Source organism: Echiichthys vipera (assembly GCF_963691815.1).
Source record: "Echiichthys vipera genome assembly, chromosome: 4".
Lineage (NCBI taxonomy): Eukaryota > Metazoa > Chordata > Actinopteri > Perciformes > Trachinidae > Echiichthys > Echiichthys vipera.
Window position 1 is genome coordinate 29,854,862 of NC_139829.1, and position 27,994 is coordinate 29,882,855.

The 27,994-nt window shown below is 42.9% G+C and overlaps 1 protein-coding gene across 1 annotated transcript; it reads left to right on the forward strand.

The window, feature by feature from the left end:
* gnb1l (guanine nucleotide binding protein (G protein), beta polypeptide 1-like) lies at window positions 1-27,977 on the forward strand. The gene is made up of 7 exons (XM_083912548.1): window positions 1-70; window positions 7,253-7,419; window positions 8,860-8,985; window positions 9,257-9,419; window positions 12,606-12,698; window positions 20,864-21,079; window positions 27,503-27,977. The coding sequence occupies exons 2-7, from the start codon at window positions 7,310-7,312 to the stop codon at window positions 27,779-27,781; spliced, it is 987 nt and encodes a 328-aa protein (XP_083768674.1). The 5' UTR covers window positions 1-70; window positions 7,253-7,309; the 3' UTR covers window positions 27,782-27,977.
* Window positions 27,978-27,994: the final 17 nt, after the last annotated feature.

A 27,994-nucleotide genomic window follows, 5' to 3' on the forward strand; every position in this document is an offset into this window, starting at 1 on the left:
CGCATGTTTTGTATCCTCTCCTCGCAGAGCTGCCTGACAACTGCCAAAGCACCGGCGTGTCACTGAAATGGTATATTGTGACCTTTTTTAAAGCTTCTTCTCACTATAGAGACATTACCTTACCCAGCGGACACGCTTATCCTGTTATGATAAGCGCATACGGCGTGTTTGTAGCTATTGTAGGTAGCTGCTAGCTTGTTGCTAACCCTCTTGTACATAACATGAGACCGACTTTAAGCTGAAGCTAAGTGCCTTTAGATACAATTTGAATCTTATATTTTCTGTTTTCACCCCAATGTTTACCTTAATGCAATAGCATCAACATGGTAAGTTATGAACACTGTATAAAGCAGCCCTAATAACGTGCAGGACTGATGTTACTGTGACATTAACAGGCAGTAAAATGACAGCAACACAAGAGCTGTAAACAGTACAAGTACAATGTCACTTTTATGTAACGTTTAAATGAGTGCATGTGAACTGTCATCTTAGTCAATTTCCAGCAGAATAACACGTCATTGATACTGGGCTGCACTGCAGTCTGTTGCCATACAAGTTGAGCTTTAATACTAATATGTATTTGTCACCATTCCTAAAGTCAGTGGGATACAAACAGTACAGAGCAAAAGTTTGGACACACCTTCTCATTCAAATAGTTTTCTTTATTTTCATTGTAGATGCACTTGGGGGACACTTTCAAAGTTTTCCCAATTTTTCAGACTGACGGCCGCTCGTTTTTCTTTACTTAGCTGCCTTTTTCTTGCCATAATACAAATTCTAACAGTCTGTTCCAGGGGTGGGCAACTCCGGTCCTGGAGGGCCACTGTCCTGCATGTTTTAGGTTTCTCCCTACCCTAACACACTTGAGTCTAACAATGATCAAACTGTGACGAGCATCAGCTGCTTGATAACGAGCAAATCATTACAATCAGGTGTTTTAGAGCAGAGAGAAACCTAAAACATGCAGGACAGTGGCCCTCCAGGACCGGAATTGTCCACCCTGGTCTATTCAGTGGGACTACCAGCTGTGTATCCACCTGACTTCTGCACAACACAACTGATGGTCCCAACCCCATTTATAAGGCATGAAATCCCACTTATTGAAGCTGACAGGGCACATCTGTGGAGTGGAAACCATTTTAGGTGACGACCTCTTGAAGCTCATAAAGAGGATGCAGAGTGTGTGCAAAGCAGCAATCGGAGCAAAAGGTGGCTACTTTGAAGAAACTAGAATATCAGGCGTGTTTTCATTTGTTTTACACTTTTTTGTTAAGTACATATTTCCACACAAGAACAGGAGGGTTGCTGGAGTCTCCCTTAGAGATAGGGGGGAGAGGTTCAGCCATCCGTGAGGAACTCGGAGTAGAGCCGCTGCTCCTTTGCGTTGAAAGGAGCCAGTTGAGGTAGTTCGGTATAGTAAGTTCATCTAGTAAGGATGCCCCCTGGGCGCCTCCCTAGGGAGGTGTTTCAGGCACGTCCAGCTGGAAGGAGGCCTCTGGGAAGACCCAGGACCAGGTGGAGAGATTATATCTCCACACTGGCCTGGGAACGCCTCTGGATCCCCCAGTTAGAGCTGGTTAATGTGGCCCGGGAAAGGGAAGTTTGGGGTCCCCTGCTTAAGCTGCTGCCCCCGCGACACGACCCCAGATAAGCGGATGAAGATGAGATGAGATGAGAGATGACATATATCCACATGTGTTAATTCATAGTTTTGATGCCTTCGGTGTGAATCTACAATGTCAATAGTCATGAAAGGAAAGGAAACTCATTGAATGAGAAGGTGTGTCCAAACTTTTGGTCTGTACTGTACATGTGCCAATTACCAAACCAACAGAAAAAAGTTAATTTGTGAATGAAGTTTAGTGTGACTGTTCATAGATCATCTCCTGAACTGCCTGTATTTCAAATACATGTTTCAAAGAAAGATCTGTGTGGGTGAACTCAGAGCACATACAAAACATGATTTAATAGATCATTTGATACATGACTAATAAGCAAACATTTGAGCTATTTTCCTGAACTTCACTGTTATCGAAGAAGACTGGCACACATATTGATTGTCTGTCAGTCCAGTGTATCGTTCGATAGATCCAAGTTCACATATTTAAAGTTTCTCAATATTTTCTATTGTGATATATATGAATTTGTATATTTATATATTTTAATTTGACATCATCCACCATGTCCCTATAGCCAATTTAAAGAATAACGCAGCCTCGTGGAGGTATGCACTCTATAGTTAGTTGTGAAATTCATCATGGAGCTCCTAGATCCAGCTCACAGCATCTATCTCCCACATCAAATTTTGGGTTATGTTCAGTTATAGGTGCTTGGTAAAGTTCTGGCTGAACTCCAGAAGCTATTCACCATTTATGTACACATTAGCACTCTAACTTTTCACCGTCTGTTACTCAGTCTTCATGCAGTCACTCATCACACCCCTCAATATGAGTGACGGTTGTAACACCGGGGGATGTGCTGTTTGACAAAGTGTAACATCTTGTTGTTTCCTGTGTTCTTTGTCCTCTGTTTGCATGATGTGTTATTGAGACTATGGCACTATAAAAAATATGCTTGTTTTCATATCTTTGCTGTATGTACAGCAAAATCCCTATAGATCCGAAGCCTATCACAACCTAACGTGAGGTGATGTATGATGACACTTGAGCTGTCAACCCTCTTGTGTCCCTCTATCCTCTAGTGTCCAGGTAAATGACCTTATAGAGGAAATGGGTGATAATGCAAACAGATAAGGCCCCTGGTACCTGTTGACCACAGTCAGGACCTCCTAAAACAGGACCCTCTGACACAGTGCTCCATCAGTGCCTGCCTCACTGACACCCACAAGGCATTGAGCTCTTATCTGCAATGGCCCCTGCTTAGCATTCACGCCATTCACACGAACAATACCACCTCTTCCCGCTCATTGGATCTGTGACTGACAGTGGGTGTTGGTGCACTTGTGTCTGACTTCAGCCTCCATCTGACGCTGGGCTGTTTATCCAGTCCAGATAACCCCACCAAGACACAATAAAGGGCGTGTGTCTTCCTCGCCACTTCCCATGTTGTTTGTCTAACTGGACTTTTATAATGGACCCTGCTCTCTATTTGGCACATTGGTTTCCTCCTAAGAGGGATCTGTATTAGTTGGGGGAGGGTTAGCGTAGAAAGGCTGACTAATGGTCATAGAGCCAGCTCACCACCCACTGACCAGCTAGTGAGGCGGAAGTGCCCCCTTGGGCGAGACGGTGAAAAGCAGGGAAACAGCAGAGATAAGACCATTGCCTGTGACAAACAGCAGCATGACTAATACCTGGGGTATGATGTAGCAGCAATATACAGATTTGAGGTCCTTCTTTAAGCTTGTTGGCAAAGATTTTACAGAAAAGAAATTCTATGTTTGAAAGGTTATAAAGCTGGCCTGTCATTGGAAGGCCTATCTAGAATGCAGCTTTTGAGTTATGTGTAATCTACTTTAGTTTTCATCATGAAGCTCAGATCTCATATTGGATGAAGCTGATATCAGCAGGGGATCTTGGGATCCCAGGCCTCAATAATGGCTCCTGTGAAGCTGGGGGAATTATAAAGCTTCTATAATAAACCCCTGTGATCTGTATATCCCTCCCTCCCTGCTCTTATTTATGAATGGCAGAATTTGACAAGGGGACAGCTCAGGTGGGTAGCTGCTGATCACATGATACCAGCCCAAAAGAGCCAAATGAGGAATGTGGACAGGACTCCCCCCTCATCTTTACTCGACAAAAAAAAAACTTTGATGCCCCATATCATAACGAATGCCCTCTCTGTCCCCTCCCTCCTCCAGCTCTCATATGTGGAGCAATGTCGAGGAAAGGAACGGGTGCTGCACTCGGGGCAGGGGGGCGTAGATAGTAGCTGCGTTTGATCTGAAGGTCGCCAGCCCCTTGCTGGTGTTGAGAGATCCTTGGCGGACGAGGCTGGCTCTTATTTAATAACATGAAGGGGAAGCGAACCTTTCTCTCATAATTAGGCCTAATTACCCGGTAGGTGTGGACAGACAGCCCAAGAAGAGACAAACTGCCTTTATCCATGGACTTAGAGTCAGATTACCCCAGAGCTGTCTTATCTGTTATAGGGCCAGCAGGAGCCTCAGTCCTCCTCTCTGCCTCTTCCCACTGGCTCCCATATCCAGCTCAGGTATATTAATCAGTCTGTCTGATTTATTATGCCCTGTCCAAGACATACAGGTTTAATTAGGCCTAGCTAGTTACTTAGATTTTTCCTGTGGACATGTTTAATAAGACAGTTCAATGACCTATTGAGTCGTTATCTGTTACTCAATCACTATGAAAGCTTAAGGTTCATCATAACTGCCCGGTGCGGAGAAGTTTGGAGATCTAAATAGAACAAGTTACTTGTCCTTGAGGAACTATGACAAGAGGATAACATTTACTGTTGCTACTCTAGCAAGTATCTTTGCATTCAGACGTCAAATACACAAGCTTGACAAGTGACCGGCTTGATTGTTTGTCGGACTGCCCCTCTCTGTTAGCGAGGAACAATTTAAGGGTCCTTGCAAATAGATTAGAGTGACATCCTGCCACCTTCTTGTTTGTTGACAGTATCTGTCTCTCCCTTCCTGAGCTGTCTGCATGTTTGTATTTGGGTTTGTGGGTGACTCACTTGCAGCCACCACAACAGACCAATTGTTGTGGGGCAGTTCAGACACTGGAAATGCTGACGCCTGGAAATCAGGAGGAACAGTCCACTGAGAAAGTAGTCTCAGGGGAAAGTGGCCATTCTATGTATTATAAAGACATACATTCAGTTATGTATGCTGTATGGTATGGATTTTCTACTCCAGGTAGTACCCCGTCAGTGAATGTGGGATTCTCAGCTGATCGGCATAGTGACACTAAATGAAACTACCGTGTTATCATCTTCATCACAGCACTAGTTGAATCTTTTCATTTGCAACCAAACAGAGGAATGTCTCCACCTAAACAGTTATACGCTGTAGTGTATAGCATTGCTTCGCAGGCTTGCCCGAGAAAAAAAAGTACCAAGTTACTATACACACATTTTTCTGAAGGGAATACAGATAGAGAGTGAGTCAAAAAGATTCAAGTCAAGCCGTACCATGCAGTAAAAAACGTGGCAATAGTCCCGAGGTGACATCTCCATCATTGTCCCCAAATGTTGTCTGTGATTGACAGTGAGCTGTGATTGCCATTCGCAAATATTCCAGCCACTGGTCTTTAGACAAAGAAAACAGACAGTTTCAGCTGCTGTTTCCGTGACTGAAGCTTCATGCAGGCCTGCTGCAAGAGGACAATAAGGGACACTTAATCCACCTGTTATCAGGGTGAGCCTCTCTGTCACACAGGCACAGGACTCTGGCTCAGGAATGCAGCCTTACCCATCCATTCACAGCTTAACTGATAGACCCTCACAAAAACACTGTTGACGGGTTTTGCCATTTTTTTCATACCACACAAAAACAAGTTTGTGCAGTTGTTGGCCAAGGGGTTTCCTGACGCTTTACATCAGAGATATAAGTGATACCTGATAATCGATATCTCATGCAAATAGCCGTATGATTTGAACCATTCCAAATATAAACCAATTGTTTTTTTTGGTAAGTTTATATATTTGGATGGATGTTATGCTCTTTTCTATAGCGAGCGTGGAAGAAAATGCGCCACTCTCCAAGTGTGTCTCCCTATAGTGGCCAACTGATAGTGAAGCCAATGGGATGACTGTGTCCTGGTAAGACCATCAGACTGCAGCGTTGTGTCCTTAATTAGGCCGGCTGGTCATGCTCTCTGTCTCTCTGCTTCACAGATTCACATGGACAATTTCACCACTAACCTCCCGAAATGAGTTGCTCCTGAATGCCTCAGGCTCCAGTTTCAGAGTCTAGTGATTGAAGGGAGCAAGGGTTATAATAAGTAAAAGTGGAGGAGGGGGTGACTGTGTGTGTGTGGTGGTGGTGGTGGTTAAGGGTGGTTGTGCTCATTAACCACTCAGATGACCTGAAACACATAGTTTGTATTTCCCCAACACTATTTTAGTTCACTTACTCGCTTTCAATTCAAATTCAGTTTTATTTATAGTGCCAAATCCTAACAAAAGACACTTTACAAATAAGTCAAGACCACACTCTATGACTTATTCATTATTTACAGGGAACCAACGATTCACCCATGAGCAGCAACAAGTCAAGCTCAATACATAGACTGTCTATAAAGATGGATGACGCATCTCCACTAGGATAGGGAATCAAGAACCGGGAACAAATTGGAGTTAGAACTGGAATTGTGTGCCGCTAAGCTTTTCTATTCAGGCATGTTTTTCTGACAGTTGCACATTGCAAAACAATGACGTCACACTCATGCATCTACTCAGTTAGTTGCAACAAGGAGTCATGGCCGAGAGGAAGACGAGGTCCAAAGCGTGGCATCATATTAGCACCATGCAGGCAAGCTTAGCGTTTTTTTTTTAACAACCTGAAAACATAATATATAATATATAAAAAGTGTCTAATTTAAATACACTATAACCAATATTGGCATAAAGGGGTTAAAGGCACCTGCGTCTGTGTCTTCTAAGCACGATTAGCAGTTTAGAAAATGGACGGATCGATGGCTTTCTGAAGCCATCGCTGAGAGTCCTGCACACGATTGAATGTTGACACATCATTTCCTTGCAGCATACCTGCGGTCGGTTGGGTTTCCTCAGAAGCCCAGCCTACAAACGACATAAAAGCCTGAGCTGTTACTTCTGCCTCTGGGACAACGGCTGTTGATCACAAGAGGAGTGAGAAGCCCAAATCTCCGTCTGTTTACTGTAATTAAGCTGTCAGGGGTTGTGATTTATGACGTATTGAGTAAGAGAGTTGTTATCAGGAAGACTAGAAGGAAGAAGACGGAGAGAGAGAGAGAGAGAGAGAGAGCCACAGGGTTTGTAGCTACTAACAATAGAGAAAATACAGACAGTGCATTAAACACAACTGTCTGCTGCGTGGAAGAGAAAGGCTTCAAGGCAAAATGGAGCCACTTTCTTTGCTCAGTGTTTGTGCAAAAACATAAATTTAGGCCTACATTTAACTTGCATCTCATTGTATTCCTCTGAAAGAGTCAAATTAATCTAATTTTAATGGAACATTGAATGTTTTTGTTGAATAATAACTGTCTGGAGCTCAAACTGCATCTTCTACTTGTTCAGATAAGTCACAGAAGCAACCTATCTCTATCCTTGTTGTCTGTTCCAGCGGGTGCCATGACATGAGTTTGCAGCCTCTTTGCAACATTGACTGCAAGACCCAGGGATGTCTCGTCCCGCTCCGTCCCCCATCTACACCCTGAGGGGGGCTGGTGGGCCCCTCAACACCCTCCACTTTAGCTGCCATGAAGGGGACACTCCCCTCCTATTTTCTGGGTGAGTCGTTTTTTTTCAACATTCATATTTTGCCTGTTCATCTTTCTCAAACAATGAAGATTGTTGTGTTTGGCTTAAGCATTTCAGTAACAACTCAATAATTGGTGAAAAAACGCTCAATAATCCCCCCATAATACCACATTTTGATACCCAGACTTTAAGGGACACCACAGAAAAATCCATGCTGTGATTTAGGATAAAAAATGTGCTGCTCAGAAAGCCCCTTTATTGTCAGTATACCTATAAGGATATCCTCTGGGTGCTCTTAGTCTCTAGTTTGTGGTTGTAAAGTTTTATGAGGCTGTGATTATCCTAGAGGTCACAACAGCTGATTTTAAACAGTGAGCTCAAGTTTTTAGAAATGGTCTCGCTAAAATTAAATGGCTATTACGGGGAATAAGATCAAACATGAATTCAATTGGGCTCATTGAATCCACAAGAGTCCCAGTTTTCCAGTCAGACCCAATTTATGCAATTCAGACTGTTTTAGGGACCCCCAGCATACAGAATATATATTCAAATACACAATTTTAGGATAGGCCAAAATAAGACACTTGTACTGCATGAGAAAACTGCATGGTTTTTGCCTCAAACTGTCTGGGATCATCATAAAGTATGAACATCTGTAAATAAGAGATGTGTGTGTACCCATAAGAGCCATTTTCATTGCGATATCTTGAGGTCAGAGGTCAAGGGGACCCTTTTGAAAATGGCCATATCTGTTTTTCCCTAGCCAAAATTTAGCCTAACTTTGGAGCATTATTAAAGCCAATTTCCCGACAAGCTAGCATGACATAGTTGGTACCAGTGGATTCTTCTGATTGTCTTGTTTTAAGGATGGTTTAAAATTGAGCTTTAAAATTGGGGCTACTACAGCCTTTGGGGCTGTGGTTGGGCCGTCGGTCTGTTAAGAGGTTAAAGCCCCACTACTGACAAAACACAGACATTATTTGAAACGGCTTCATTTATTTATTAATTATTATTTATGCACATAGCATGGATAGCATGTAAGTATTTGCAGAGAGAAAGAAAGATTTTCTCCCTACTAACGATGTCAAACAGAGTGACGGCTGACATTATGAATGAGTTAGGCATGGGTTAAATGCACACTGGCAGGTCCTAATGGGTTCTAAAAGTATCCGTCACCCAAATGTCTTTTCACTGTTGCACGATAGAAAACAACTACCATGTAGAATAACGGTGCACCGTCGATTCACCTCAAACACAAGGGCTGCTGTTTCTGCAGGTTTTTACTCCAACCAAGCAAGAACACACCAGACTCGGCTCATTCAATCACCTGAACTGTCTTCACACATTTGATTTTTTTGGATCAGGTGTGTTCTTGCTTGGTTGGAATGAAAACATGCAGCCACAGCGGCCCTTTTTCTGGATCAGTTTGATAGCCCTGGCCTAAATAAAGCATCCTGATGGGATTTGCAGGTCAGGGAAGGGTGCCATTCATATCTGGAACCTGACCACCAGGAGAGCTGAGAAGATTGTGGAAGGACATTCTGGTAGCTCGGTCATCTGGGTCAGCACACTACAGGGGAACGATACCCTCATCAGGTGAGGGCGGTTCTCTTGGTCTCCTGATAAGTGTATTGCTCGTCCTGTTGAGTAGTAGAAATCATTGCTGTTCATGTCAAAGTTTTATTTTTACCTTAAGAATTAAGGATTTTCTTTTTAACTAAGCTTAGAACCTGTGGTGGTAAAATAACTTGAGAGTAAGCATTCAGTGTCACATATTTTGAGATGCCAACTAGTCATGTATATTTTGAAATCTGCCAAGAACTGCAGCTTTTGTCTTGTCTCTGTCTACTTTCCCTACGTGGAGAAGTCAGGGACGGGACATGCAGGTGTGTCTGTGGGATCTGAGAGAAGGTCGTAGTGAACTAATGGACTCTGTGTGGACCGAAAGCGTTGGATTCTGTCAGTGCTCCGTGCTGGAGACAAGCCCCGGGACGCGCCTGCTGGCCTTCGCTGGACAACAGACAGAAGAGGTAACACACGATGAATAGAGACTCTAAACTCTCTGTAGGTGTCATTATGGACGTGCCTCTGTGTCTGTGTTCTTTAGCCCATTTCTAGATTACCGTCCACTCTATTTTATACACTGCTTTTTAGCCTGTGTATTTTGGGATGTGCTAAAACCTTCAAAAGCATAAGTGCATTTAAAGATGGCTGCAGGGAATGACACTTTTCAAGCAAAACATTCACCATAACTGCAAGATTTCAGTGTTTACTCATCAGTATGGAGATAACTTGTCGTAATAATGCATATAGTTGGAATCCATATTGATGTTAATTTGTCACATTTTGTCTAACAGTATGTATACTTCTGCCAAAATGTTGCAGTGTTGAATTCAGTTTAAGGACTTTGCTCAGACAGCCAGTATAAAACTGATCAATTCTACTGTAGAAATATATAAATATAATATAATGGCTCAATTTTCATGCTTTTAAGGTTCATTAAACTTAAAATCTTTGAGGTGGGTTTTCAGATTTAATTAGGGGAAATTAACTAGAGACCCACTGGCAGTAGGAAACATCCTTGAATGTATTGGCAGGTGGGAGGTGGGATGGTTAATTGGTTAAACAGTCTGACTGGAGTGTAAAAAAATGCCAACCTGTATGAACCCGACCAGACTTGCTGTTGCCAGTTTGCAGGGTTGACGTTCTACATATCTGTGGCTTTTCATACCGTTTAATAGATTATTGGAAAAATGGAAGTCCCACAGCAGAGGTTGTTGTTACATCAAACCCCTGTCATCTTGTACTATTGATCGCCTGCTCTCATCCATAAATGGCTTGAATTCAATCAGGTGGCCAACATGATTTTGTATCGAATCATCACAGAATGAGTCAATGTGACAGGAACATTAAGTTTGCAGCCAGGACCTGCCACACAGCAATCTAAACAGCATCATTAACAATCAGCCTTCATATCATGAGTCAGCATGCACATGGCAAGGAGAGGAACTTAGTACAATCCACTATCTAAATGTCGGTTAATTTTGGCTATGGCTATTAACATACCATTCAGTGAATCTGTTTGTCTTAAACACCTAATAGCTTTGTGAGGGCCCAAATAATCATGTTAATTGTGCTTTTCATGAGGTAACTCCTACTTTGGCTGATGAAATAGTCAAAGTGTCTGTTTTTAATCTTTAGCTGGTAAATTAAAAAGAGAATTCCCAGACCTGAAAGATTATGCGCTAGAATGAAATCACGGTTCTGTCTGCACAATATAACTCGCGGTTAATGCACAACACCCACGAGCCTGAAGGGTTTTGTGTGGACTGAGGCAGGATGGGGAGAGGGCAGCCAGCGATTCAGCCATCTTTTATTGCCTCCAGATTCATGTTACTTGCTCTGCTGTGAAGGAGCTGTACTTGAAAGGAACAGAGCAGTCACCTGATCCAGCCAAACGTGCCTCTGCTAACCCCAGTCCGGCAGGCCAGGCATCAGGGCGCCTGTGACTCCCAGCACCTCAATAATTCCATTGTCCTAACAGACACAGACAGACAGAAACACACACACACACACACACACACACACACACACACACACACACACACACACACACACACACACACACACACACACACACACACACACACACACACACACACACACACACACACACACACACACACACACACACACACACACACACACACACACACACACACACACACACACACACACACACACACACACGCTAGTTAGACCAAAACAGGCGATTTTGTCATTCAGTCTCCCCACCCCATTCCACAGACATAACTGACCACGACAGATGCTTATCATGTATCTGCAAATAAAACACCCACATAAATGAACACCCTCAAGAAACAATACACATTCACTTGCCACAGAACAATGTTGTGATTTAGAGCCCGAGGCAAGATTTAGATATGTAACCGAGACAACAGGATAAGACTTTCCAAGGTGGTTTTATTGTTTACTGCTCACAGCGAGATCCCTGCCAGCGGATTGCTGCCGTGGCAGAAACATTAATTAATGGTGTGGGTGTTTTATTTATGGGCAGTGTAGTGCCACACAAGAACAGTGATCACCTGAGGCGCAGAGAAGTCCTTAAAAGCCCTCTTTGTCAGGCAGGCAAGCAGAGGTAAACATGTAGGACAGATGTGGCCTCGCGCTAAAATACAGATGGCTCCCTTAAAGGCCTGTTTAATCGGAGGCCTAATGAGGATGAATATGGGGATCATCAGCACGGAGGAAGTCGAAGGGAGCTTTGTTAGTGATGTGGGTACACACATACAAAGGCGCGCACTTTATCATTGGCTTCATTAGGCTTTGTACTTTATCAGAATCAGTGCCAATGTGTGCAGGAAAACACCATCCACGTCACAGGATCTGGCTTTAACAGGATTTATTATAGACAGTGGGGAGGCTGCTCTGCGCTGATGGATGGGGCCGCACTGCTCGTTGGAGGAACTCTGATCTGCGGAAGTCCTGAACCACAGCAGAGATTCAGCTTGCTGCTTTGTTATTTGAATTCAGAAGACAAACAAATCATGACTTGTCAGACCGCTAATAGATATATGTATATATAAACACAAACAGTTGTGTGTTTAACCGTAAGTGGGTCGCAATATTACAAACGGAACAAAAATAATGAACAGATACATGAAGACAAAAATACGTTAGGATACATTGGATGAATTCCCAAAAGACTGATCCTTGTTCACTTTAGCCTGAAAACAAAAACCACCAGAGCAGTTTAGCATGTTGACGGGCAGAGTTCCGGTAAACTCGCTTTTTTCTAAGTCCCCACCGACAGATTTTTTCAAACTTGAGGTCAGTCCCTACCGGCGCTGCCTCGAGTGATGTCAGAATGCTGCTTTGGACACAGAAGTGATCGAAAACGCTTGATGAACATTTTTAAATCAATGAAAATCTTTTTAAAATCAATATTTTGTGTCGAACGTGTAGCCGTGTCTTGAGCGGGATAATGTAGCGTCCCCCTGTCTGTGTTTAATACCCGATCTTGACCTGCTTGCTCTACATTGTCCTTGTCTTACCATCAGCATGTTAGCTCAAAGCCCTGCTGTCTCCAAGTACAGCCTGCACAGAGCTGTCAGTGATGTAGAAGGTGGAGATGAGATAACAGCGCAGCTATCTTCGGTGAGTGTTTAGTTGTAATTGTCATGTGTTCTCTGCAGATCAAGGTTATTGAGCTACCCAGCAAGACCCTGGTCTGCACCCTGGTACCAGACGCTAAGATGGGGATGGTCATGTGTATCCAACTGTGGCAGGTAAGCACCAGACAGTCCTCAAGTGTCATTAACCAGAAATTGTTGCAGTGGGTTCATGTTAACCCCCATAAAGTAATTGGCCCTCATTTATTAAACGAACGTACGGCAGAAAAACGTGCGCACGCGATTCTTTTATATTATATTTTATATGTCGGATGTCAGGATGCCGATATGTGTGTCGGAAAATTTTCTTTTCTTACCAGTGTTTCTCCTCTCCGTGTTTGACCTCAGTCGGCGAGGCCTCTGAAACAGGAATATTTAAGGGTGTAATGTGTTAATGACGATCAAATTCAGCCGCCGCATTAATAATTTACCCGCTCATTCGTACGCTGAGATTGGTCAGATACGAATGTTTCATAAATCACAGGGGGGCCTTTCCTACGACTAATTCTGCGCTCAGATCTGCGCCCGTTTTCACGCAAGATTGATAAATGAAGGCCAACAGGTCCCTCTATAACTACGACTCAAGTTCAACAAGTTAGCCTTGGCGGCCATTATCAAAAGCAGGAGATTTTCTAGCTTTTAAAAAAAAAAAAGTTGGACTGAGAAGGTACTTTTTCTACCTGCTCTATGCTGATTGGCCAGCAGCCCATAACATGATGCAATAACAGAAAAGTCAACAAAAATGCATATGAGAGACGTGGCACATGATTTACAGCTCGACAACTTGTCCCGGGCCATTTTTCCCAAACGTTTCTTCTCAGCTGGCAGCAAGTCACAACACTGTAATTAGAGCGTTTGGAAGGGCCGTGGGTTTACAGCCATATATCACATCAGCCTGCAGCTGTATACCCAATGTGATCCCGGCGAAAACGTTGCTTTCTGTTTCGTAAGTGCTGACGAAAGTTTTATTTTCCAGCCATTAAGGAGACCCTGTAATTATTTTCATGGTTAATTATTAACTCTTTGAATTTTGGGCTTTGGGGGACAGAGTAGGGGTTTTAGACTTATGTCAGACTGTCGAGGGTTTGAATACATTTTAGGGGCTGTACAGTTCACAGGCAACAGAAATGAAAACACAGCTTATCATTCTAAAGCCAGGGTGAGGTGAGTTGCTGGCCTGTGCACAATAAGTCCTGATCATTATAGAGACATTCAGATGAGTTTGACTCTCACAGTGCATGCTCACTTTGTGTTTTTCTTTTTGATTTCACTGTTACACCCCTAGCACTTCATATTTGTCCTCTGTGGGGGACATGACACTGAGGCATTTATTTCAAACACTGTGCACGTAGTCTATTTGAGTCCCAGTGAGCTGTGTAAACATCTTGTGTCTTTTCAAAATGGGAATTGCAGCTACTGCAGAATTCCTGTCATCCACTGTTCTTGTTGCGCACACACTTTTTCAATGATAAAGCCTTACTCTCTTCCACACGGCCAACACGTTTTATGGCAGTACGGACGATAAGTGATCAAATTCTTAAAGTCCAACTCCAGACACGTGTTAAAGTAATTAAAAACTACTCTAATATGATTCATTTTTTGTTTAACATGGATTATCCACATAGAAAGTGAAAAAAAACCTCATAGATGGAGCTGGGAGGCACATTACTGTTTCTTCCTCACTGAAGAATTCTGCATCTGGTCTCCTTTCGCCCTCCTCTGCTCGTGCCCCGCTTACTTTTGATACTCTTTGGTAACTACTCGTAGCTTTTACCGGAGGTTTATGAAGAGGCTCAAAGTTTAAAGAAAAGTGCGCGAACTGGGGCTTGGCAAAAAAATCGATTCATATAAAAACTGCGATTCTTATCTTCTACGATTCCAAATTGATTCATAACTTCCAAGAACGGATTTCCACAAACTCTTTTTCCCGTCTCTCCTGCACCCTTGGTGACTTCCGTAGGAGACCGTTGCAACAAGCTAACGGCTTTGCAGGAATGCTTGTTTTTTTTTTGCAGTAATTCATGAGCATGAATATTTCCACCTGCACTGAAGGTGAATCACTGCAGATTTGAACTTTGTGGATTCGTGGCCTGACTTTGAGGTGCGGGAGCTCCTGGCTGTCCGTGATGAGGAAGAGATTTAAGAGGCAGATGACCAGACGGTGAGGGACATCGTGACGTTAGTATTTGTGAACATAACAAGACTGCTGAATGAGAGAGGCATCCACAGTACACAGAAACCACTCCCACACAAAATAAAGGAACTGAAAAAGCAGTACCCCAGAAGTTCATGGCCACAACCAAAAAACAGAGCGGTGTTTGGCGAATGGACTGGCCATACTACGATCTGTGCAGTGGTATTTTCGGCTTTGAGGTTTGAATAGTTTGAATACATTGCATAGGCTGTACAGTTTACAGGAGAAAGAAATCCAAACGCAGCTTATCGTTTTAAAGCCAGAGTGAGGTGAGTTGCTGGCTCGTGCACATTCAGTCCTCTATTCCTGGAATACAAATTATTCGTTTTTTTAAGTTAAGTTAAACACACAAAAGCCATAAAGGTGACATTGCGCTTGTGGCATTATTATGAGACATGTAGACAAGTTTGAGTCTCACAGAGCATGCTGTGTGTGTTTTTTCCCCCTTTGATTTCACCGTTACACCCTCCTTTCATCATGTGATTTATGAACCAATGCTGCTTCAGTGTTGAGTGCCAGGAAACATAATGATCAATTATATCATTATACATTATATAATATCATTGTAATACAGCACAGGCAGCTGTCTGACTTCAAAGCCAGAGGGCCCAGGTGATTCTAAATCATCTCAGGCTGATGTGCTTCAAGGCTGAGGCATGTTTAGCTGTTACGCTGACTCGATAGGGCCAAGCAGTGAAACCCAGTGTGTGTGTGCATTTGTGTCTTTCACACACACACACACACACACACACACACACAAACACACACACACACACACACACACACACACACACACACACACACACGCAGGCATGTTACAAACTCAAACCACACATTCTGTCTGTCATTCGGAAGAAAAAATGCTCATCTCTCCTCTCACATCAAACCCACTGTTACCTTAACCTCGCACAGCAGGAGGCAGCAGCTGATGCAGTCATCCTCTCTCTCTCCACCCTGTCTCTCTCCATCACGCACACAAACCAGGAAGAAGCCACTAACAATTAACTCCTCTCTCTGTCTTCCCTCTCGCCAGCCCTCCCTCTTTTTCTTCCCACCGTAGACGAGAAGTCATTATCCTCCATTATTTCCAAGACAGACTCACCAACAGATTTATTGTCGGCCTTTATGGAAAAGATTAAATGCAGTGTTAAACTGCACTTTCTCCTCAGTCCAGCTTCCCTTCAGCACAATACCACCCAGCCCTTCGTTCATATTATTGGGCTATGTCTGAAAGGTGACGGAGCTTACTATCTGATTTCTACGGGTGTGATTGCCTGTGAACAATACGGTGGACGTAGAGGAAGAAAGTACCTCCACATGTGGGTCTGCCTGCCGTGTGCAGGGCTTTGGCTTGGGGGACAGCATTGATGTATGATGTGCAAGGCTTTTAATGTGAACAGAGGCTGGCGGGGAAAAGGAAATGTTCCTATACAGATATCCATCACTCTCAGCTCATCACCTTGCTGCCTCGTGGCCATGACATCATGGCGGACCGGGACAAAAACCAGAGGAAACGATTGGTTCCTTATGTTGAAGCGGTGCCTGCCTGAGGCCTGTGGTGGCCACATCAGCAAGCAAGCTGTTGGTCTCTGGGTTCAGTTGTTCACGACTTACCATATAAGGAAATTGCATCGAGTGTTTGTGGAGTATACAATAAATTCAGGATGTCACCCACTTATTTATCTCTGATTGTGTTTAGATTTTATGCTAGTTTTGTTTTCCTGTCCGTCCGTCAGCAGGATCACAACAAAACTACCGGCCTGATTTTCAAGACACTCGATGGACGCGTGCATGAACGCACCCATCTCAATTTGGAGTGAATCCAAGTCACAGGGCAGTTACACAAATTCATTTACAATTGAATTTAACACAAATTTCAGCTTTGTCAACATTGCGAGGTAGGGCATTTATGCTTCATTCATGCAACGTCAGAATAATTGTAAAAATGATTTCCCGACTAGGCAAATTCCAACTGCATTGTGAGATGGGGCATGCCGTGGGAGTCTGCGCTCTCCGAGTGCCGTTCTAGTTCATTTATGTTTCTCATTGTATTATTTCGCAGGGACGGTGCTCATTGATCAACAGTGAAAAAACTGTAAATGAGCCTGAATTACCCTTTAATCCTAATATTCAGTTGTTGCCCCTAGCCAGATGTTTAAACGAAATCGTAGAAATGGAAGAATACTTTAAAATCGAAGCAGTAGCTCAGTCCATGGGTGACTGGGCTGGTTCAAGTCCCTGTGTGGACCATGTATGGAGCGTGGACTGGTGGCTGGAGAGGTGCCAGTTCATCCCCTGGGCACTGCTGAGGTGCTGTTGAGCAAGGCACCCAACCCCCAACTGCTCGGGGCGCCGGTCACTGGCAGCCCCCTCGCTCTAACATCTCTCCATTGGTTCCATGTATATAGGTCCTGTCTGTGCATGTGTGTGTATTTCGGGCCTGTGTGTGTGTGTGACATGAAAATTAATAATAGAGTGAAAATTTAATTTCCCCATTCGCGGGACTAATAAAGGAATTATTATTATTCTTCTTCATAGCACAGCACACGCTCAATAATAAATAATGCAACATTACAACACATGGCAGTTAGTTATCTACTTTGGAGACTAGGTTGTGACCAGCATGTATTAGTGGAGATATTTTGTTATTAATATTTTTCTTATTTGTGCCGATACAAAACAAGCTATACATGAACATTTTCTCTAAATGAATCCAGTGCTACTGTAGCAGTAGTTGAAAACTTCTATCTACTAGTACTTCTTTCTTAAACTGATGGGTGAATTAAAACATATTGGCATAAGCGACAGGAGGGTTTTATACAAATTGTACATTTCCGACTCTTTTCATTGTTAGTCGTTGTGTGAATTAAGTCTGTGCCATAAACTAAACTGTTGCCATGGTCATTAGCTACACTGGTGATATTCCCCTTTCAGAACAGTGATCTAATCTGCCCACAGGCCTGATGTATACTACCTTTCCCTTGTGACAACTTTTACAGTGATCCCTTTTTAAAAAATATTGTTCAGTTTAATCACTGGGACATAGCCTCTTTTGTAATGCTGGGACAAACGCTTGTTATGTTTGCTGCATGTCTGGGCATGCGAAATCTAAAACAAAAGTTGCAGTTATATCCTTCCAAGGGCTTCGACTACACAGCAAGTGTAAAAGGTGCTTTTCTTTGTCTCATGTGACAGTAAATTGAATCATTTTCTGTCTTTAAACTCTGAACGGTGGTCAAACAAAACAAATTCAACATGAGACCTTGGGCTTTAGGCAGGTGTGTTGGACAATTTTCACTTTTTTTCTGACATTTTATGGATCAAACAATTACTTGATTAATGAAGAATAAATAGAAAATGAACTGATAGTGAAATGAATCCTTAAATGCAGCCCTAGCAGAACAACTGAGTGTGGGGTTGAATCCTGTGCGTGCAGTGAAATTGTCTTGTGCTGGAAATGCGGAGGAACTGAAACTGATTTAACAGGTTCCGCAAGTACAGTTGTCTGTATTTGTTAGAGATTATTTTAGTGTCTCCATAGGTTACATCTTCATATTTGTTTTTGCCTCAGCGGTAGTGGGGTTCTGAGGGGGGATCTGAGTCACAGGATTTAAAAAGTATGGCTCTACCTCTGCTGTGGTATGGTGTAATATTCGTACTTATAGGTGAGATAAACGTAAGTTCTTGTGTTATTTTACCATGTATTTTATTCATTTTCTCTTTCTGGATACAGTCTTGCTTTTCACTTTTATGATAATTTCCCTTTCCCTTTATATCATAAAAGTGAAAAGCAAGACTGTATCGTACAAAGAAAATTAATAAAATACATGGTAAAATAACACAAGAACGTACGTTTATCTCACCTATAAGTAGGAATATTACACCATACCACAGCAGAGGAAAAGCCATACTTTTTAAATCCTTTGACTCGGATACCCCCTCCGGTTTATTTCTGACAAACAATCAAACCAAACCGAAAGTATAACCTCCTCGGTGGAGGTTAAATGGCATCGGATCACATGACGATTAAAGAGTTGAGGCCCAACTAGTGGCCGTTCTACAGACAACCCGGCTTCATTGCTCTCCTGCCTCTTCAGCCAGCGTCTCTCCATCTGTCTTTCCAGCTGTTCTGTGATGATGAATCTCCTCCCAGAGCCCCAGCCCCACTCCAGCAGAGAGCCCTCTTGTAGAAAGGCCAGTGGAGGATATAATGAATTAGGTGTCTACCCAGGGTTCCCCGACCTCCGACCCATGACATCATCAATCAAGGAGGTCCTACACTTAAGTGAAACGATGGGCCCCAAGCCTGGAACGCTTAGCCCGGGCCCTGCCGGCAAGCAGGGGCCACTGATTTTCACTTGTTTTTATTTGTTTTCATAATCCCTTAGTGTTCGTCCCCCGCTGATGTGTTTGGAAGGAATACACGACTCTGTCTATAATTTGTTTAAAGCTGGAAGAAGAGAAATATAGAGCGTTAAGTGAGAGGAGGACTTGAAGATGGATGAAAAAATGGCAGACATGGCCCCCCTCGCACATATGGAAAACATTTCTTACCCTCCTCGCTTCTGCAGGGCACAGTGCTTCTTCTCGGGGCCTGATGGTATTTTAAAGCAAAGGCACGAGTCAGGACAAAGTGTATATCTGTGCTGCGTATTTATAGGTCTTCTGAAATGGATTGTGTACTTGCACAGGCCAGGGCGAAGTCTTTTAAGCTTGAAAAGAGTTTAAATCGTCATCTGGATAACACTGGATAGCATATGTGGATCTGTAGAGGTGGGTCCGAGGTAGCAAGAGGCACGGTACTTCCACCACTATCCGCATACAGTCTATACACACACATATGGAGAAAGCAGGACGGAGGTTATCACCATTTGCCCCTCCCCCTTTCTCTTTATTCATTTTTCCTTCTACCCTTATCTCTCTCTCTACTCCAGTCCTTCCTTTCTTCCCCGCGGCGGTGCAAAGATATATGAAGCCCCCAGTTTTTATCAGTTCACCTTTATGTTCTCGTTCACAGAAGTGATTTACAACCTGTGACTCCCGACAGTGGGACGGCACCGCTTTATCATTCTTTTTCTGTTTTATTCTGCTTACTTTTCTTTTGATATACCCTACATACGTCTATATTTTGTGCTTGTCTATATATATATGTAGCATAGATAGAAGGCTATCGTTTAGGTTTTGCGTCTGATGCCTGTTTGTGCACCTGGTTTCATTCAATTTCACTTCATGTGATTTGAAAGATGAACTCTGATGGCTTCACCAGTTGTAAACATTGCGGCTGGATCTGTAATGCCCTGGGGGGGAGACAGGGAGGAAACAAGTCCTAAGTGTGTTATTTTGTACATGAGTTTGTTTTAGTATGTTCTTAAGGCGATCGACGGAGAATGAATGCATATAAATCGTGTTTTTATTAATCAATAATTGAAATAATTGTTGGTTGCAGCCCTAACCTTGTGCCTCAGTAACACATATTTGGCAAAATATCATCGGAAAAATAGATTACACAAATTATAATCCTCGTTTTTAAAATTTTATTTGGACAAATATTGTTTCAAAAATGGACTGTGAATATAAGAATATAAAAAACTGTACTATCATAAGATTATGTATAGGACAGTAGAGCATACTTAATCAAAAATAGAGATTAAAAGAAATATAGGTAATACACCAAAACACTGCACATATAGAATATTTAGAAAGCTACATTAAAGTAGTGGTTATAGCATTTGGGTTTCAGATGATTTAAATAAGTCTTAAGATAACTATAAATATATATATATATCTCAGCAGCAAGGCCTGTAGCTCAGTGATATAGATGAGGAGCAAAGTGAGGAGTGGTGTAATGGAGTGTTGGGAAGAGAGAGCAGCAGGCTGAAGAATGGAGCCCACAGCCTCTTTCCGAGTGTCAGCGGGAGCTTCCAGAATGATAACCTCTGCTCCGCACAGCTTCCAGGACCAAGCAGCGGTTTCTGTGGTTTTTTACTACACCAGCTCTCATCTGCCATCTTACCTCACACTGCTCTTTGTGTTCTCTCTTCCCATCTTGCTGTTCTTCCTCCTCTCTCTTATCATCCCTCACTTCCAGCCAGACTCGGGTCCCGGGCCTCTCCTGCTGGCCGGATACGAGGACGGTTCCCTGTTGCTGTGGGACGTAACCCAGAGGTCCAAGCTGAGCCTAGCCAAAGCCCACCCTGGGCCTGTCATGTGCCTGACCTTTGACACCAAGCGTCTGAGGGGTGTATCAGGCTCTTCTGAGAAGAAACTCTCCTCCTGGATGTTGGATAGACAGAACAACCTGCAGGTCAGCAGAGGACAGGCTTAGAAGAACCTATCAATACACACTAAATGTGCCAAAGCTTGAATGAGCATTCCTATAGAAGCCCAATATTCAGCGGATTAAAGTTAAAATAAAAACTTCGAGGTTTAGGACAGCTTGGTTAAGTTTACATTTGTACTGGCCGAAGTTGGACATTTAACTCATGTATGCATTACTTTAAGCTAACTATTATAGACATGTATTCATTACTTTTAGCTAACTATTTTAGCCATGTATTCATTACTTTTAGCTTACTATTTTAGCCATGTATTCATTACTTTTAGCTAACTATTTTAGCCATGTATTCATTACTTTTAGCTTACTATTTTAGCCATGTATCCATTACTTTTAGCTAACTATTTTAGCCATGTATCCATTACTTTTCCCTAACTCTTTGAGTCATGTAGCCATTATTTTTAGCTAACTATTTTAGCCATTTATCCATTACTTTAAAGATTCAGTGTGTAATAATATATAATAATATGAAATAATAATATTAGAATAAAATATTGTAATAATATGTATTTAAATACATACATTTTATCTTATATCTTAGTGTATAATCACCTGAAAATAAGAATGGTTCTGTTTTTCGTCACCTTAGAAGTGAGCCGTTTATATCTATATACGGAGCGGCTCCTCTTCCGTGGAGCTTGCCATGTTGCACCGCCATGTTTCCACAATAACCCAAAACAGAGAAACCAAACAATGACTCTAGATAGGGCCATTCACGTTTTTGCATCAGCCATCATGGTTGCCACTAAATCTTACACATCGGACCGTTTAAGCTAACTTTTTAACGGTTTTGCTATAACTTTTAGCTTTAAAATTCCTCATTTTTAGCTAACTTTTTAACTGTTTATCCATTTATTTAAGCAAAGTATTTCAACCATATTTACAATACTTTTAAACAACTATTTAAACAGTTTATGCATTACATTTAGCTAACTCTTTAGACTTTGCTGCTTACTGCTAACTACTTTTCTTGCATTGTTGATCGCAATCATGTACATGTAGTGTGTTACAGCTGACTAAATGGGTCAATATATTTTTGGAATCAAAATAAGATACCTGTTATTTTAATTAGTTGTAGTTGTGTAACCATTACGATGTTCATGTAGCCTGTAGTGTTCCTGGTGAAGGTCCTGAACCCCCTACCTGCTAACTAATTGTTGCACAAGAGAGTCAGCTAGATGCCATGACAAAATATAAAAGGTAATGGTGGAGAGTTGGCAGGAGAGTTGCCTTTCTCTAGGCTCTCTTGGAAAACATCAGGGGCCAAAGAGGAAGAGGTTCAGTAGGGCTCCGGGGGCCATAAATCAGCCGCTGGTTAAACTGCGATGGCAGGGCCAGGGGCCAAGGGCTGGGTTTGGGCTGTCACTCCAGACTCAAACCACCCACCCACACACACACACACACATACTGACACATAGTCACACATAAGGCCTGGGTAATATATATATATATACTTCTGGGTAAAAAAAACACATCACAAAAAAATAGGAAAAATCATGTCATGTATCTCATTTAGCAGTTAACAAAAAAAAACCTAATAAGGAATTCCATTTGACCAGAATATTTTTAAGATGCATACTTTTCAGGTTCTCACACACACATTAACAAACTATACACTAAAGCCCATGCCAGAGCATCCTCTGCCACACCAAAGGAGACACATCAGCTTTGTACCATAATTCATTTTACATAACAGCCAATGCTCAGAGACTTAACGCATCATTTGAAGCGATGTTTTCTCTTGATTTCATGAGCAAAAGGGAATGCTCCTATTTTTCAGCCAACCCCCATAAATCTAAGCAGAAAGGAACCCGAGGCTGATACAGTACGCTTCTGCACAGTGAAGGAGTATTATTCTTTCCAAGGTTTTTTACAAATGAATGCTTGAATTAGAAATATTTGCAAAGCCCCATTTTTGTCACCCTGAAAACGCGTCTAGAAAAACACCACGAAGGATTTGATTCAATATACTAAAAACAGGCGTGTGAGAGGAGAGCGGTTATTCGGTTTATTTTGCTCAAGCAACAAAATATTGATTCAGCGTGTAATCCAGGATGAGGACGACAGGAAAAAAGCAGGACAGGGAAAAGATCCAACAGGGCCTTTTAAATTATCCCGAAGTGCAGCTCAGTGTGACGTCCAGACAGCTATCCTCAGTTCTTCCCACAAAAGTATTTTTGTGTGGCAGGAGTAAGGGGGCGGGAGGACCTGCCGGGTGGCGGACCTGGGCTCCGGGTCCTGACGGACGACCCGTGAGAGGTAATAAAAATATCAAAACCTCTGAGGCCCCTTAACCAAACAAAAAACACATCTGCAGTAAAGGGAACAGTAGTTCACAGTGGGAGGCTGCAATAAAGGCTGAGGAGGCTATAAGTGCCACAGCATCCCACTTCCCACAAATTACCCCAGTGCGATACCACTGAATATAGCCAAACTGGCTGGCAAGGAAGATAGATGCCTTTTTGTGAAATGCAGGGGAAACTGAATGTGACACAACACAGCGCAGTTATGATTTAGAGAAGCTGAAGGGCTGTGAAGTGAGCTTATCAAGCCCAGATAAAGAGAGATAGCCTCAGGAATGGAGGTTAATGTATTACACATGACTTCCAGAGGCCTTTATCTGTTGTTTGACCTGGCTAGCCTGACATCCCTACATAGTAACGAGGCAATCATCTTCAGCCTTTTTTCTCATTTCTTCCTGGCGTACATTTTTGGGAATGTGTCAGGGTGAGATTATGAGTGTATGGGTGTTAGGGGTTTTACAAGCTGTTAAGCCAGATGGACATATATTTAGGCGGCCACTCAAATGTATTGACAAGTGCAGTGATGTGTTCCTTCAGGAGAGAGAAAAAGACCGAGTTTGCGGACCGGAGAAGGAGAAAGCAGGTATAGACAGAGGAAGATTAGCAGTGTAAATCAAGCGTAGCTGACAGCGAGCTATTTCTGTGACTGATGACAGTTCTCTACAGCTGGAACTCCTGCCCCTCATCTTCACAACAATGTCAAATTTCCCAACTGTCACCTCTACGTATTCCCCCAGTAGTCACTTACATGGTGTCTTCTGTGGATTCTGGCAGTCGTCAGCCATGATTCAGGTCATATCGTGCCCAACTTCGTTCTCCTATTGGACTGTCTGTCTGTTTGAGCTGCTGTCATAAAAATTATAGCTTTCTCTATTCAGCACCCCGCCCCCACCGCTGCTCTTCTCTCTTTTCTGAATGGGACTGCTCGCCTGTTTGACACATCCCATCTCCTGTCAGCCGGCACCAAGCTCTGACAGGCAAGGTGACAAAAGGCTGTAATCTCCCCGCTGCTGTGCTCAGTGTGATTCAGGGACAGGGTGTGTCAGAAATACCTGCGAAAAGCCTCCCAGCCGCTAGGCTCGAGTGAGTGAGCGATGATGGGACGTTTCAGTAGAGTAGCGTGAACGCCAAGATCCATGCCAAGACTGAGGGGGAGGACGGGGAGGGAAGTGGAGCAAGGCTTGAGTGAGATCTGCCAAGTGGACGCTCCTTTTGAACGTCTCCTCTGTCGGCGAGATGCTACAAAAGAGGATCCTGAAGTGTGAGTTTGTGTTGGATCTGTTGTAGGCCACAAAGAGTCTAGTGGGCCCAGCTGCTGAGCAGAACTGGTAGCCTCCTGACAGCTGAGAAAGCGAGCGTTTAGACAGCGTGTGGCGTGCGTGCTTGCGTGCGCATGCTATAACACAGGCCAGGAAGGAGTGTTCAGACAAAAAAGATGGAGCCCAAAAAAGGGATTCTGTCTGTGATGGGGTAGTAAGGAAGCATGGGGAAGAAAAAAGGGGTGTCATATAAAATGATCCAAGAGTCAGCTAGAGCCAATGGATTTCATTACAGATGTAGACCTGGTTAACGGCAGCACTCATTCAGCAGTGGTGTGGCCCGACGGCAAGAACAGCAACGCTGCTGCTGGAGAACATGGAATTAAAATGACAGCACGATTAGACCATTTCCTTTTTAAGAACCAAGAAGATTTATACTTATAACCATTGGACCTCATTCACAAACCATTCTCTGGAAGAAATGTCTTCTTAAAACCCATTTACGCAGTTTTCACAAAGATTCTGCCATTTTCATCCAGAACGGATGGTCATCACATTTTCTTCAGTTATACACTCGGATGTTATAGGATTTCAATTACAATGATGTTTTTAGCATTTATAATATTTAGTTTTTAATTATTTCCATTATTTTACAAAGCATTATGCCATTTTAAATTAAACAAACACTACCCAAATTTGATATATTTTTTTTACGAACACCTTTATGAACCAGATGTAGACTTATCTTAAGAAATTTAAGAAAACACCAAAAGATGTTGGTGATTGAGGCCCATAGAGAAGTAAAATGTATTCATGGAATGCAACTAAATGTTTTTTTTTTTTTATTTGCTGATTGTGTTCGTAATTAATAGATTAAGTCTCAGTTATTCCCCCAAATGGACCCGTACATGGAGAGCCGAGGACATTACGGACACACAGTAGTTGTGTTTGGCGTTTATGAATTGTTGTACATTTCATTGTCTCTATGTATTTATGTATTTTATTATTTAAAAAAAAAAGCTGATTACAGTTTTCTAGGTGACGCCTTCAAATCCTAAATATATCCCATCTACAGTTATTTAAAACAATAAAGCACCGGCCCGTTTGTAATTTTTATGTGATAAATGACCTGAAAGGATTAATTAATTTTCTAAATGACCGGCGATTAATTTCCTCTGGATCGACTAATCTTTTATTCTTGTCAGCACCGTTACTGTCGAGCCCCACTGCCACGTGAGATCCCAGAGTAAACACTGATCACTGGAAGCTTAGGAACCGGCATGAGCACCATTAATTTCAGATTACAGCTCAGGACAACTTTTTTTTCTCACCACTTTTTCTCTCTACGTTCTCAGACCGTAGAAAGTAAAAACAATTTGCCAGCCAGCGCCGCTGAATGACCATTACCACATCATTAGCCATTCACTGCGTACAATTGACCCTTGAATGAAACAAATGCATTTCCCTGACACAAACCAAAACAAACAAAAACAGACACTTAAACCCATCATTATCAGGCCTCTAATGCAAACCAGATGGAGAGAGGTAGGGGCATACCAACTTCTTGAGGTAATAACAAAGCTCCAACCGATCTGTCACCCCCTGGGTTCCTTTGTATCAGTGTATCGCGCTTGTTTGGTCTCATCGGCCATACACTCTTTCACACCAGTGGTACCAGCGATGATGGTTTGCCAAACAAAAAAGAAAGAAATCACTTCACTGCCTGTTCTGAACTCAACTTTCTCGCTCTGTTTTGATCAATGACATTCCTCCCTGCTCTCTCTCTCTCTCCCTTGCATTCCACTTTATCCACTTGGGCTATGAGTACCTGGCTTATATCTTCCACATGCAGTTTGTGGATGGTTCCTGCCCGGAACAGGAGCATGCAGATAAATTCTCCACCGTCTCCTCCCATCCAAGGCCATTAGTCTCCCTAGACACAGCTTATGAAGTCAATTATACGCTGTCCTGTTTGATTTCAGCTTCCATATCCAGATGTTTGTGTCCCGTCTACGGGTCCAGCAGAGATCCTCAGCCTTGCAGGAAGAGCACGTTTCGCTCCCCAGGAATGCCCACCACAGCAGGCCCTTTAGATAGTGATCTTAGCTGCCATTTATTATAATATGTCAGAATGTTGCCCCTTTAGAGAGATTGATACAGTCCTTGGACACTGTAGATCACAGGGCGAGGGAGCTGTGGCTAATCCTTAGCAGGCAGCCGTTACAACAGTGTATTTATCGGGTCTCTTCTCCCGCTGACCAGACCTTTCAGTGTGAATGTAATTCATCAGAGGCGCTTAAAGCAACAAGTCCTCTGCAAACAAGCATTTCAGCGAGATGGTCTCTCTCTTTCTTGCAAACTGTGACAAAGGTAACTCAAGCCCCGCTTCCAGAAAAGGCCTCCCTAACTCCAAACCAAATAGTGGTATGCAGAGAGATCTGCTCGCAGCACTCGTGCCGTAATGTTTTATGGCCGATGATTGAGTCCCAGGAGTCTCCAGCCAGGTTCAACAGACATCCAGCTTCACCCATGGACCTCAGTCATCAGATCAGCTGATAGTCGCTCCATATTGGTGTTTGTGTTGGCCTCAGTTTCCTAGACGGCAGTGATTAATCGACTTGCTGACCTAATAAGTTAGATCATTTTTTGTCTCCTTATTTGCATGGACAATTGGTTCATTTGGTTTTAGGTTTCTCTGACAATTACCACAAAGTGCTACTCAGCATCTTTGGCCTTTGCAAAGTATTTGTAAAGGTGTCTCTGCATGCGTGTTTGATAATGCTAAGCTGCAAAGACCTGCTAAGATCCCTTCCCTCTTTGTGGTTTTACAGCTACAAGACTGTGTGACGCTGGTCAACCCTGGGGTTTCCCAGCTCTGTATCAGGGGAGACGGTAAACTTCTGGCATCAGCTGGCTGGGACCATAGAGTGCGTGTATTCGGGTGGAAGAAGCTGCGACCACTGGCAGTGCTTCAGTACCACACTGACATGGTGCTAAGTGCGGCCTTCTCTAACCACCAGGACCCCAGACAAAGACTGCTGGCTGCTGGATCCAAAGACCAGCGGATCAGCCTGTGGTCAATATACAACGAGGGAGTGGACACAGGCTGAGTCTCTGAGCTCTCCAGGAGGATATATGGACTTTTAATCAAAACTTTCTTCACCCCCTGTCCTCCAAACAGTTACCAACAATCCCATAATAATATATGGACTGTGTATATTATGTTTAGCTATACTTGTCTCTTGGTATTGAGGTCCTGCATTGATGTCAACATCCAACGCCAAGCCTTATTGACGAGTGAAAGCAATGCCCATAAATTACAA

Excerpts from the sequence above, each read along its gene's own strand:
- gnb1l (XM_083912548.1), top strand. The coding sequence starts at position 7,310 with ATGTCTCGTCCCGCTCCGTCCCCCATCTACACCCTGAGGGGGGCTGGT. Across the intron at positions 7,420-8,859 it reads ACTCCCCTCCTATTTTCTGG|GTCAGGGAAGGGTGCCATTC; the intron begins GTGAGTCGTTTT and ends TGGGATTTGCAG. Across the intron at positions 21,080-27,502 it reads ATAGACAGAACAACCTGCAG|CTACAAGACTGTGTGACGCT; the intron begins GTCAGCAGAGGA and ends GTGGTTTTACAG.